The 14,343-nt window shown below is 41.6% G+C and overlaps 1 protein-coding gene across 1 annotated transcript in view; it reads left to right on the forward strand.

The window, feature by feature from the left end:
* Positions 1-13,585, forward strand: part of MANEAL (mannosidase endo-alpha like) — a 61,521-nt gene extending 47,936 nt beyond the window's left edge. Inside the window, exons 4-5 of the mRNA XM_073615506.1 lie at positions 7,542-7,618; positions 11,873-13,585. Coding sequence (XP_073471607.1) covers positions 7,542-7,618; positions 11,873-12,509 — 714 coding nt within the window. The 3' untranslated portion in view covers positions 12,510-13,585. The remainder of the gene's footprint in view (positions 1-7,541; positions 7,619-11,872) is intronic.
* Positions 13,586-14,343: the final 758 nt, after the last annotated feature.

The raw sequence follows: 14,343 nt of genomic DNA on the forward strand, positions 1-14,343 counted from the left end.
ATAAAATTAGGAATTTTGTAGGATTAGAGTCAAGTGTATGGTTAATCAATTATACCAAGCAGGTGTTAATGATCATTGATTTCATGTTCATGTTGAAACACAGTCATTAACTACTTCCATACAGGGCATTTTCACCCCCTTCCTGCCCAAGCCAATTTTCATCTTTCAGCGCTGTCGCACTTTGAATAATAATTGCGCGGTCATACTACACTGTACCCAAATGAAATTTTTATCATTTTATCTTTTGGTGGTATTTGATCACCCCTGCGGTTTTTATTTCTTGTGCTATAAAAAAAACAAGAGTGACAAGTTTGAAAAAACACAATATTTTTTACTTTTTGCTATAATAAGTATCCAAATTTTTTTTTTTTTTTTTAAACAAATTTTTTCCTCATTTTAGGCCGATACGTATTCTTCTACATATTTTTGGTAAAAAATATCGCAATAAGCGTATATTTATTGGTTTGCGCAAAAGTTATAGCGTCTACAAAATAAGGGGATAGATTTATAGCATTTTTATTATTTTTTTTTTTTTTACTAGTAATGGCGGCGATCTGCGATTTTTATTGTGACTGCGATATTGCGGCAGACACATCGGACAATTTTGACACATTTTTGGGACCATTCACATTTTTACAGCGATCCGTGCTATAAAAATGCATTGATTACTGTATAAATGTGACTGGCAATGAAGGGGTTAACCAGGAGGGGGTGCTGTAGGGGTTATTGTGTTGCTAGGGAGTGATTCTAACTGTGTGGCGAGAGAATTCACAAGGGGAGGAGACCGATCGGTGTTCCTCTGTACAAGGAATACACCATCGGTCTCCTCCCATCTGACAGGATGTAGATCTGTGTGTTTCCACGGTCCTGCTCAGTTACCGGGCAATCGCGGGTGCCCGGCGGACATCGCGGCCGCCGGGCACGCGCACTGGGACCCGAGCGATGCGGCGGCGTGCGCGTGCCCCCTGGGCTGCCTGGAAGGCTGCGCCGTCATATGACGGCGGCCCAGGATAACAGCTGCACCGTCCCGCTGTCATATGACGGCGGGCGGGCAGCAAGTGGTTAAATGAACCAGAAACAGCTGTGTAGGAGTCTTAAAACCGGGTGAGGAACAACCAAACTCTGCTACTTAGGTGAGGTTGTGGAAGACAGTTTATTGGCACAGGTCATACACTATAGCAAGTCTGAGCACAGCAACAAGAAACAAGTTGGTTATACTACATCAGCAAGGTTTCTCCCAGGCAGAGATTTCAAAGCAGATTGGGGTTTCAAGCTCTTTTAAAGAAGAACAAAGAAACAGGCAACTTTGAGGACCATAGATGCTGTGTTCGGCCAAGGAAACTGAAAGCAGCAGATGAAAGACACATGCTTACTTCTCTCCGATATCAGAAGATGTCCAATAGTGCCATCAGCACAGATCTGGCGGAAACTAGTGGGACCCAAGAGTCCCAAAGACGTCTAGCCAGAAGTGGTCTACAAGGAAAAATTGTGGCCAAAAAGCCATACCTCCAACATGGAAATATGGCTAAGCAACTTAAATATGCACGATAACATCGTAACTGAGATGCAGAAAATTTGCAGCAGGTGCTCTGGACTGATGAGCCAAATTTGAAATACTGGGCTGCAGCAGAAGGCAATTCAATTGCGGAAGGACTGGAGAGCGGTACAATGAGTGTCTGCAGGCAACAGTGAAGCATGGTGGAAGGCTGCATTTCTGCAAATGGAGATGGAGATTTGGTCAGGATCAGTGATGTCCTCCTACCTGAGAAATACAGGTAAATACTTATCCATCATGCCATATGATCAGGGAGGTGTGTGATTGGCCCCAAATTTATTTTACATACAGCCAATGCCATTAAGATCTTTAGTGTAAAAAACAAGAAGTCCTGGGAGTGATGGTTTGGCCCCCACAGAGCCCTGATCGCAACATCATCAAGTCTGTCTGGAATTACATAAAGAGACAGAAGGATTTGAGGCAGCCTACATCCACAAAAGATCTGTGGTTAGTTCTCCAAGATGCTTGGAACAACCTACCTCATGAGTTCCTTCAAAAACGGTGTGCAAGTGTACCTAGAAGAATTAATGCTGTTTTGAAGGCAAAGGGTGGTCACAGCAAATATTGATTTGATTTGGATTTGTCTTCTGTTTAATTACTTTCAAATTTGTTATTTGATGAAAAAAATTAACTATGAACACTTCTATTTCTAAAAGCATTCTTAACTTATAGCATGTTTTCACACGTACCTTTTGCACACTAGTGTATACAATACAATGCAACCAAAAGGTTTAAATGTACAATCTGAATTGCTTTCTATCCTATGTGTAGGTACGACTGGCTGAGCATTCAGCATACTTTATAAATTTTGAATTTGTATTTGTATCTTTGTACTTTTTATTTTTTTATTTATTTATATATTTCCATGTACAGTGGGGAAAATAATTATTTGATCCCCTGCAGATTTTGCCCACTTACAAAGAAACAAAGGGTCTATCATAGGTGTATTTTAAATGGTAGAGACAGAATATAAACCAAAAATCCAGAAAAAAACACATAAAATAAATGCTATAAATTAAGTTGCAGTTCAGTGAGTAAAATAAGCATTTGATCCCTGAGCATAACATGACTTAGTACTTGGTGGAGAAACCCTTGTTGGCAAGCACAGAGGTCAGATGTTTCTTGTAGTTGGTGACCAGGTTTGCACACATCTCAGGAGGGATTTTGGTCCACTCTTCTTTACAGATCTTCTCTAAGGCTCGATTCACATCTATGCATGTTGCTTTTGAGAATTTCTGCAGTGCTTTTTGCAGTGCTTGCCGTGTTTTTGGACATGCGTTTTTACCACATTTTGCGGGGTTTTTTTTACACTGTATATAGCTGGTTGCTAAGGAGGTGGCCGGGAAAAAAATTGTAAAAAAAACAACGTGGGGTCCCCCCCAGGTCCATACCAGGCCCTTGGATCTAGTATGGATTTGGAGGGGACCCCCCCCACGCCAACATTTTTTTTAAAAATGGCGTGGGGTCCCCCCCAAAATCCATACCAGATCCTTATCCGAGCATGCAGCCCGGCAGGTCAGGAAAGGGAGAGAACGAGCGTGCCCTCAACAAAACACCTTGCCCTCATGTTGACAAGGACAAGGGCCTCTTCCCGACAACCCTTGCCCGGTGTTTGTCGGGGTCTGCAGGCGGGGGGCTTCACAGAATCTGGAAGCCCCCTATAACAAGGGGGCCCCCAGATCCCACCCCCCCATTGTGAATGAGTATGGGGTACATTGTACCCCTACCCATTCACCAAAAAAAGTAGTGTAGTGTGAAAAAATACAGTAGACAGTTTTTGACAAGTCTTTTATTAAAAATATCTTCTTCTTCCCCACTTCTTCCTCCGGTCTTCCTCCATCTTCTCCCGCATCTTCCTCCTCCGGGCTCCTCCTTCTCCAACTTCTTCTTCCACTCTTCTACTTTCTTCTGTCTTCTTTCTTGCTCTGCCGCCGCTCCCGCCAACTACCCTCCTCCGATGCTGCATCCCACTGATCTGTCCGCGCCAATGTCAAGCATGTCTTAGATAAGGATGGGGGCGTGGCCATTGGATAACGTCATCTGAAGGCCCCACCCCCTTGTGCCGTCACCACTCGGGGCATGATGGGTTCATGATGTCACAAGGGGGTGGGGCCTCCAGATGACATCATCGGATGGCCACGCCTTCATCGTTATCTAAGAAATGCTTGACATCGGCGCAGACAGATCAGCAGGACGCAGCATCGGAGGAGGGTCGGCGGTGGAAGCGGCGGCAGAGGAAGAAGAACACCGGACAAAGAAGACAGGAGAAAGAAGAAGAGCAAAAGAAGAAGCGGGAGAAGGAGAAGCCCAGAGGAGGAAGATGCGGGAGAAGATGGAGGAAGACCAGGGGAAGAAGCGGGAAAGAAGATATTTTTAATAAAAGACTTGTCAAAAACTGTCTACTGTATTTTTTTACACTACACTACTTTTTGGGGTGAATGAGTATGGGGTACAGTGTACCCCATACTCATTCACATAGCGGGGGCTGGGATCTGGGGGGGCTTCCAGATTCCGATAAGCCCCCCGTCTGCAAACCCCGACAACCACTGGGCAAGGGTTGTTGGGAAGAGGCCCTTGTCCCCATCAACAGACCCCCACTGCCCCAAAGCACCCACCCCCTCATGATGAGGGCATGTGGCCTGGTATGGTTCAGGAGGGGGGGGGGGCGCTCGCTCATCCCCTCCCTTTCCTGACCTGCCGGGCTGCATTATATACAATGAATGTACAGCTAAATTTTGGTCTCATCTGACCACAGCACTTTCTCCCAATCCTTCTCTTAATCATTTAGATGTTCATTGGCATGACTGTACATGTGCCTTTTTGAAGAGGGGGACTTGCAGTGTTTTGGAGGAAGAAAAATGCTGACTATACCCCTAAGAACCCCATACCTACAGTCAAGCATGGAGGTGGAAACATTATACTTTGGGGCTGCTTCTCTGCTAAAGGTACAGCCGACTTTGCCGCATTGAGGAGCCAAAGGATTATAAAATCTTGGATGAGAACCTTCTTCCCTCAGCCAGAACACTGAGGATGGGTTGTGGATGGGTCTTTCAGCATGACAATGACCCAAAACATACCTTCAAGGCAACAAAGGAGTGGCTCAAGAAGAAACACATTAAGGTCATGGAGTGACCTAGCCAGTCTCCAGACCCTTATCCTATAGAAAATATATGGAGGAAGCTGAACCTTTGAGCTGCCAAGAGACAGCCAAGATACCTTAAGGATTTAGAGAAGATCTGTAAAGAAGAGTGGACCAAAATCCCTCCTGAAGTGTGTACAAACTTGGTCACCAACTACAAGAAATGCCTTATCTCTCTGATTTTTGGTTGATATTCTGTCTATATCATTTAAAATACACCTATGATGAAAATGATAGACCCTTCATTTCTTTGTAAGTGGGCAAACTTACAAAATCTGCAGGAGATCAAATAATTATTTTCCCCACTGTATATGTGACATTTTCTGACATGACCTCATTCCACATCCATAGATATTTGTATAGTTTTATGGGTTCTAAATATATATATAGTTATAAGATGAACTGTGCCTGATTTATAATAGGTGTTTAGGATACGTAACTTGTGTTTTGTATTGGTCCAGTAGATAGGTGGGTTAATGTGCTGTTTATGTGATCCTCTTAATATGGTAATATTTATGTTGCAATATTAGCAATATGGGTGTTAGGGGTTAATGTGCATAGGGTTAATTGGAAAAGCAAGCCAATTGAGCTGTTATCGTTATTACTGGCTACGGCGCTTTTATATAAAGGTGCATTTCACTTCTTTTTTACGTAAATAAAAATTGTGTTTTATACTATATGGATCTTTGTTCTCGATAAGTGGGGGGGGGCTGGCACAAGATTCTGGCTTGGGGAATTGATTAAGGGCCGGTTCACACCACAAAAACGCACTCCAGATCTGTTCCAGATGCGTTTCTGCATGCGCATTTTTAATGTGTGCACGTTCCGGTGCATTTTTTTATGTGTTTTTGAAGCATTTTTGGATGCATTCCAGGTGTTTTTTTTTTCTTATTTATCCCTGTTTTGTTTTTTTTTTAACTGTACTGGGGTCCGGTGCAGTTTTTAATGCATTTTTGATGCATTCTAATGCAGTCCGGTGCGTTTTTGATGCATTTTATTGCGTTCCAGTACAGTCCAGTGCAGGAAAAATGCAGCATGTTCTACTTTTTTTTCTGGAACTGAAAAGCCCTGGACATGCACTGGTGTGACCTATGCCATTGGAAACCATATAACTAACTTTCCATGCATTTTTGATACAGAAAAAAAATGCACTGGACTGCATGTGGTGTGAACTGGCCCTTAATGTTTCATGACCTTTCTGAAAAAAAAGGTCAAATATATCTGATGTTTCTATCCAAGGATATCCATGGAGGTGAAGGAGTCCACAGATTATTGTTTGATTTGGGCACAATTAGACCCCTTTCACACTGGGTCGTTTTGCAGGCGCTATTGCGCTAAAAATAGCGCCTGCAAACCGACCTGAAACCGCCGCTGCTGTGTTTCCAGTGTGAAAGTCCGAGGGCTTTCACACTGGAGCGGTGCACTAGCAGGATGGTAAAAAAAGTCCTGCTAGCAGCATCTTTGGAGCAGTGAAGGAGCGGTGTGTATACACTGCTCCTCCACCGCTCCTGCCCATTGAAATTAATGGGGCATGCAGAGGCGCTTTGCGGTGGTTTTTAACCCTCTCTCGGCTGATAGGGGGGGGTAAAACCCACTAGCGGCCGAACACCACCGCTAAAACAACGGTAAAGCGCCACTGAAAATAGCAGCACTTTACCACTGATGCACCTCCTGCCCCAGTGTCAAAGGGGCCTTAGGGTGAAGATCACAAAGAAAGAGGAAATACATTCTATGGTTGCTTGTGATTGCATTGACATGGAGAACTGAGTTGAGATAATAGAAGATTCACATGTGAGAAATCTTTTTTGCATAAAACCTTTTGCTTTATTCTTTGCACACAAAATTTGATGTTTTATATTGTATACAGTATACACAGTATGTTCATGTTTTATATGTAAAGGTGATGCTGAATGTCTAGACTGAGTTAGAGTCACGCAAAGTTCTGGGCATTTTTCAAGTACAATCTGTGACTGTTATTATTGCACTCCAGAATCTGGTGCAGCTGTGCATGGTAGCCAATCAGGATCTAACTTCAGCTTGTTCAATGCAGCTTTGGCAATACAATCTGGAAGCTGATTGGTTTCTATGTAGAGATGCACCAGATTTTGCACTCTCCAGTTTTAGTAAATCAACCCCTATGTTTATGGTTTTACTATTTAGTGAGTCAGTGAACAGGAACTTTCTAAATTAAAGTGTTACTAAACCCACAAAAGTGAAATCAGTCTGTATATGCAGTAAAACATGCTTGTTATACTCACTGTGGAACCTAAGGGGTTAATCCTCTGCATTGTGTAAAAAGGCTGTTTGATCCTGTCTTCTCTGATCTTCCCCTTCTTCCACTGTCCCCAATTCATCTCCTGATAGAACAGCCTTTGGAGTCAATCTGCACATGCTCAGTTTGGCGTGTATTGCTAGAGAGTTTTTTTATTTTCTTGGGAAGGTATGTGTGATCGGCACAGGGCCAATCAACACTGTCCAGACAGAGGGGCAGGGATCCTGCAGCCTCGTAGGACAGTCAGAGGAGAATGAAAACTCCTCCTACAAGCTTTAACCAGACACTGATAGAAGTCACAAGACTGCTATATACTGCTGATGAGAAAAGGTAATTAGAAGTTTATATTTATTAAAATAATTACATTTCCATGTTGTGTGTACTGTGGGAGACCAGATATAGTGAATGCAGGGTCCTGGGTTTAGTAAAACCTTAATACTTGTTCTGAGTTAGAAAATTAGTGGCAATGCTGATATTTCTTCCACTAGGAGTTCTTTTTTTATTTATTAAGAAAAATTCAATAATTTTAATGTTGTATACATAAAAATGTTCTTTATGTGATCTCCTTTTTTCAGGTAGCATTTCACATTCAGCCGTATAAAGGACGTGATGATCGTACACTTCATGATAACATTAAATACATAATTGACAAGTAAGTCTGTTTATTTGTCTATTAGTTTTTTTTTTACTGGAGTTATACCTCTAAAAATGTTAAGTTATAGTTTTTTAACCCTTTTGAGGATGAGTTAGATTTACAGCCTATGGCTATATTGTCCTTTAGAGGTGAGGTGTCATGATATTCCAGTGTCCCTGGTATTGATTTAGTTAGAAAAAAAAAACGGTTCTAAGAGAACTCTAGAGAAAAGAGGGGCTATTCTATGAGAGTGGTAAATTTAGAAGAAAGGCTAAGGGCATTCTCTAACAACAGGGGCAGGAAGGGAGATTTTCGAGAAGAGTTTTCTTTTTATTGTTGGGGATGCTGAGAAATTAAGAAAAGTACAAGAGCTGGTGATACCATATCAGCCAACTACAGTCTCTTTTATTTAGCAAGCTGCACTGCAAAAAAAAAAATCTTTTTGCTACACCCAATTTGTTTTAATGGATTCTATAGGAAAACTGTCAAATTTCTATTTACTAAATAGAGCTATGATACAGTTATTTTTGAAGATAGTGGAGTGGTAAAATATGTGTAAGATAAAAAAAAAAAAAATACTTAATCACAAGTCTAACACTCCATTCGCAAAAGTGCAAGACACAAAAAAAACTGCTCCACACTTGAGGCAGCCAGAAGACGCACGTAAAAATGCATGTCAAACGCCAAACATGCAGGAAATAAATGGCCGAAGCTTAACATCCAAAAGGGTGCAGGAGCTTATTTGGCATGTTTATCGTCAAAGGGCAGCCCATTCATTTTAATAGGCTGCCCTTCACGTGACAAATGTGTGTAGTGCAAAAACACGCAACAGAAACACACAAAAAAGCCCGCGTTCACGTGACACAGAGATGTAGATGCAGCCTAAAAGACACAAAAATTTACAAACAGGTATAAAAAAACACAATAAAGTCATTAGAAAAGATCGTCATACTGAATCCACCTGCTTCAAACGTATTTGATGTGTTTTGTAACATTTGCATTATTATAACACTGAGCTCTCCACTTCACTGAGCGCTCACAATTAAATGAATACAAATGACAGCAATAATGTATAAAGCAGAATGTGACTGTTATAAAATCAAGGAAAAAAAACTGTTCTTTGCAATGCAAAATTAAATTATGAAAAATGACAAGAATATCAGATATATGGATGCTGCTGCTTTTTTATCATATCAAAGGAACAATTTGACCCATTGGGTTCGGTTTTATCTTTGGCAGAGATGATTATTAACAATTTGTAAAATAAAGCAGAACAAGGACTTTATAGGCTTGTATACACCAGGTGCATATTTTGCCCTCTTAACACAGAAATCATTATTTTCCAATCACCTGGTTCACACCACTGTGTTCAGTTCTGATGCTTCTCAAAACCATACAGAACCTTTCTTTTTTTGTGTGTGTACTAGAATGCATGTACAAGCACTGTCACGCATTACAAATGCACCAAAAACATGTTAAAAATGTGTGTAAATGAGCACATGGTAATACTCGCTGAACAGAGATTGTGATGTGAACTAGCTCTTAATATAAAGTTCACCTGCATCCAGACTATGGATATAATAGGGAAATAAGGATAAGCTGACCTTTTGTAACATGTTACATAGTAGGTGTAACATATAATAAGTTACTAAAGCACCTGCCGGCACCCTGTCTCAGTCCCCCATTGTGACAGTGGGTGGGGGATCCTCTAACCACACATGCTGTCACAATTCATATACAGCGCAGCCATGCAGTGCTCTGCCCACATCAGTAATTCACAGTTTCCTAAGAATGAATAGACTACAAGTACCGTCTTCCATTGCAGCAGACGGCTTGTACTTATCAATGAACTATGAGGGCGCTAGAGCGCACTAGTGAGCACTCTTCTAGTTCATTTATCTTCCTAAACTGAGGTACAGCTGTACTGACAGTCTGCAGGAGCCTGACATAACACCTGCGATCTTGAACCAAATAGTAGTTTTGATGGTTTCTTGTATTTAAGATCTTTTTTGTTTGTCTGTGGTACAATTCGGGTCTTTGCCCCAATTACTTCGAGGAGAAAGCACGGTTCCTTTAAGTCAATAAAGATTTTGTATGTCTTGTCAAGTAGATAGGAGTATGATTGAGAACATATGAGTTTCTCAAAATCAGTTATAGTTAAAATGTGAGATTTATTTATTTTTTCTTTTAGAAATATGTATAGGAGAGTCATGTTATATTCCTAATTTAAAAAAAGAGATTATCATGGTTTAGTATTATTATACTGTAATAATTATTAGCAGGGCTTTTTTCTTCAGAGAATAAGTGTTGGAACTTTATCACGCCCCCCCCCCCCACGCTGCATCAGATAGTGGATGTGGCCAAATTGCACAGTAAGTAGGAGGGACATAAAAGGGCATTGTTAAATACCAGGAGGGTGTTATGTACAGAGTGCAGAGTTCAGGAGTGCTGTATGTACAGAGTGCAGTGTTCAGGAGTGCCGTATGTACAGAGTGCAGGGTACAGGAGTATAGTATGTACAGAGTGCAGAGTTCAGGAGTACAGTGCGTACAGAGTGCAGGGTTCAGAAGTACAGTATGTACAGAGTGCAGGGTTCAAGAGTGCAGGGTTCAGGAGTACAGCATGTACAGAGTGCAGAGTTCAGGAGTACAGTACGTACAGAGTGCAGGGTTCAGGAGTACCGTACGTACAGAGTGCTGAGTTCAGGAGTACAGTACGTACAGCGTGCAGGGTTCAGGAGTGCGTTACGTACAGAATTCAGGGTTCAGGAGTACCAGTATGTAAAGAGTGCAGAGTTCAGGAGTGCGGTACGTACAGAGTTAAGAGTTCAGGAGTACAGTACATACAGAGTGCAGGGTTCAGAAGTGCACTACGTACAGAGTGCAGAGTTCAGGAGTGTGGTATGTACAAAGTGCAGAGAGTGTGGTATGTACAAAGTGCATGGTTCAGGAGTGCACTACATACAGAGTACAAGGTTAAAGGAGTTGTAAAGTCTCATGGTTTTTCACCTTGATGCATTCTATGCACTAAGGTGAAAAACCTTCTGTCAGCAGCAGCCCCCCAGAGCCATCCTTTTTCTTACCTGAACCCGATCGTTCCGGCGACGAGAACAAGCCCAGTAGCTCCACCCTCTGTCTCTGGTCCTTATTGGACAGATTGATAGCAGTGGGAGCCAATGGCTGTCAATCAAATCCAGTGACACGGGAGCGGGGGGGCCGGGGTTAAGTCCTGCTGTCTGTGGCAATGAACGCAGCAGCAGGACTTGGGAGTGTGCCCGCACGAGTGCCCCCATGGAAATTGGCTTTCTGTGGGGGCACTCAATGAAGAGGAGGAGCCAGGAGTGCTGCCAGGACACCCCAGAAAAGGAGGATCGGGACAGCTCTGTGCAAAACCCTTACACAGAGCAGGTAAGTATGACATGTTTGTTATTTAACAAAAAATAAATAAACGAACCTTTACAATCACTTTATGGAGAGCACTACGTACATAGTGCAGACTTCAGTAGTGTACTATATACAGAGTGCAGGGTTCAGGAGTGTGCTATGTACCAAGTGCAGAGTTCAAGGATGTACACCCCCTGCCCCCTCCTCTGCTGTCATAGTGATGTACAGGGCAGGGAGGGTTCCATGAGTGTCTCTTCGAGAGGAGCGCTGCTACTCTACATACAGAAGTTGGGCTTCTGTGTTTACAGATGACAGTAGTGAGCAGCAAACACAGGGTCAGCACTGCAATCTTGTATTTTTAGGGATCTGTTATGAAGTTAGGAAGCCAGTTATGATTCTATAATCCTAATGTATATCAAAAGCCTATTTTGTTAATTTTGAATAGAGTTGGGGAGGTTGAAAACCAATGTTTTTTTTGCCATCTGTGTCAAATTAGGGAAAACTGAACCTGGCAACCTGCCACATATTGTCATTTGTTAAGGTATGTGGCTTTCATTTGGATGAACTGTTAAATGTAATACATGTCAATTGGCGACAATGTGTTCTGGTGTGAATTGCTGTTCGTTTTATCTCCTGCCGGTCGTTTGAGATATTCTCTGTATGGCCTGCTGGGCCTTGCACAGTCACTGCTTCAAAAGTCTTCCAGCTGCACATTGCTTCTGTTGTGCATGTGCACCACAATCTCTATTCCTTCATATGGTAGGGTAGTAAATTATATGTTCCAATAGTGGATGACCTTTTCATAGGTATGAATGGAGACATTACAGTAACTACCTTAATGGAGATTTTTGCTGATTGGCTAACATGGTTATCTTTTGTTCTTTCTTAGTTTTGGATCCCATGCAGCGTTTTACAGATATAAAACAAGTACCAGCAAAAGCCTTCCACTTTTCTACATTTATGATTCATATCTGACACCACCTGAGTCCTGGGCAAACTTGCTTACTGTGACTGGTTCCCATTCAGTTCGCAACACTGCCTATGATGCAGTCTTCATTGGCTTGTTGGTAGAGGAAGGACATAAGCATGATATCCTAACAGCTGGTTTTGATGGCATTTACACATACTTTGCCTCCAATGGATTCTCTTTTGGTTCCTCGCATCAGAACTGGAAAACGATCAAAAGTTTTTGTGACACCAACAATCTTATGTTTATTCCAAGTGTTGGACCTGGGTACATAGACACCAGCATCAGACCATGGAACAACCACAACACCAGGAATAGAGTCAATGGAAAGTATTATGAGACTGCTCTACAGGCTGCTCTCACTGTTCGTCCAGAAATAGTGTCTATCACATCCTTCAATGAGTGGCATGAAGGAACCCAAATTGAGAAAGCTGTGCCAAAGAAAACAGCAACTCGTCTCTATCTAGACTACCTGCCTCACCAGTCAGATCTCTACCTTGTTCTTACAAGGAAATGGGCAGAACATTTTAACAAGGAGAAAGAGCAGTGGCTTATGTGAGCCCACAGAATGGAAAATGTCATCAGAACTAAAGGAACTAAAGCATCTCAATAGTACCTGTTTTAAGTATCAGGTATGCTCCAGACAAGATGCTGAGGTACAATGTACCAAAGATGAACAAAACTTTCTTTTGCCAATGCTGGTTGGCAGCAATGCTGCTTTGCTTTTCTTCTCATTAGGGCATTTTCTTCTCATCACAGGGTAAAATAGTGCCTGAAAGTTTTTAGAGAGAACCTGTCATCTTTTACAAACCTTAAGTATATAGTGCCTAGTGTCTAAATTTTCCCCCACCCAATAACAAGGGATACCAAAAGTCCTAACATCTATATACAAAGGTCACTGGGAGTGAAGAAGAATGCAATGGCTTAAACTGACGATAGAGAAGAATGTTTTGCCGCCCACATTATACAAATTTGTCTGCTATTCCAGAACACAAAGGGGAATAGAGGACAATTGAGATGCATTAGAGTACAGTACACAGTTCACTAGGCTCTGTGTACTCTTAAGGTTTGTAAAGAGACCACTTTTTTTTAAATTGTCAAGAAATAAATAACTGGCAGCTAAGTAGATTCAAACATGTAAGTGAGGTTGTATTGCTCCTATTTCATTTTTTTTAAGGATACATTAAAAAAAAATAATACATTTATGCAAGGATGCCCTATATGAATACTACAAAGTCCCCTCCGTTGCATTGTTAATGACCATGACAAATACTAATGCTCATTTTATCCTCTAGAAACAAAGAGTATATGCAAGATTGTACAGAATTTGGGAATGATTTTTCATACAGTATATTTAATTGTGAAAATGAAAATTTCAGGCAAGTGCTTTATTGTTCTCTTTGTAGGATAATCAAGTTTGCCAACATAGGTGATACCCTATTCTGCAGATTATTACAGCAAATAACCAGTTTAATGTACCTGCTCCTGATCAAAAACTCACAGAAGCAGATTGGGGGATTCCTATATAACCAAAACATTTTATTACAGATTAACTGACCTTCCAAAACTTTACTTTACAACATGTTGCTGATGTAGTAAACAGACATGAAATAAAGTTGGATTTATCAGAATACATATTCATTCTTTTTATTGTTCTGCCTCAAAGAAGGTGCAAAAAAAGGTCAATCCATCCAAAAGTTATATTTCGCTTTTTTCGATGTTAAAGTGGTTGTAAACCCTCACATATACCCAGTGAAGTGACTGGCCTCGGGGGATACAGAGATGAAACAAATCCCCCTGCATAAGGTGTAGCAGGCTACATATGAACCTGTTAAGCCCCATACACACTATTAGATTTTCTGCAGGTCTTTGTGTTCAGATTTACCAAAACCATGTAGTGCGAGGGCCTGCCTAATTGCATACAAATTGAAACTCCTAAGGTTTGACCTCATATTATATGGCTTTGGTAAATCTGAAGACAAAAATCTGCAGAAAATCTAACCGATTTAACCGATCGGATTTTGTTGTCGGAAAATTTTATAGCAAGCTCTCAAACTTTGTGTGTCGGAAATTCTGACAGAAAAAGTCAGATGGAGCCCACACACACAACACAATCCGATCGCACTTTTTCCGTCAGAAAATCCGACCGTGTGTACAGGGCATTTACTGTGAGCTGTGTGAAGGGTGGGTGTGTCACTTCCCTCCAATCAGCTCTCATAGCTCTCCTCACTTAGCTCTGCAGTGTGTACATTTAGCTCTCTGCCCCCTGTTTTCTGACAGCTCAGACAAGCTTTAAAAAATTCCGGACTTTGAACGGATGTAGAGACCCCATACTGTGTATGGGGTCTTAATCTGCAGTCTTCTCTTCTCTACATCCGTTCAAAGTCCGGAAT

The sequence above is a fragment of the Aquarana catesbeiana genome, linkage group LG02 (genome assembly GCF_042186555.1).
Source record: "Aquarana catesbeiana isolate 2022-GZ linkage group LG02, ASM4218655v1, whole genome shotgun sequence".
In the NCBI taxonomy this organism is placed as follows: domain Eukaryota; kingdom Metazoa; phylum Chordata; class Amphibia; order Anura; family Ranidae; genus Aquarana; species Aquarana catesbeiana.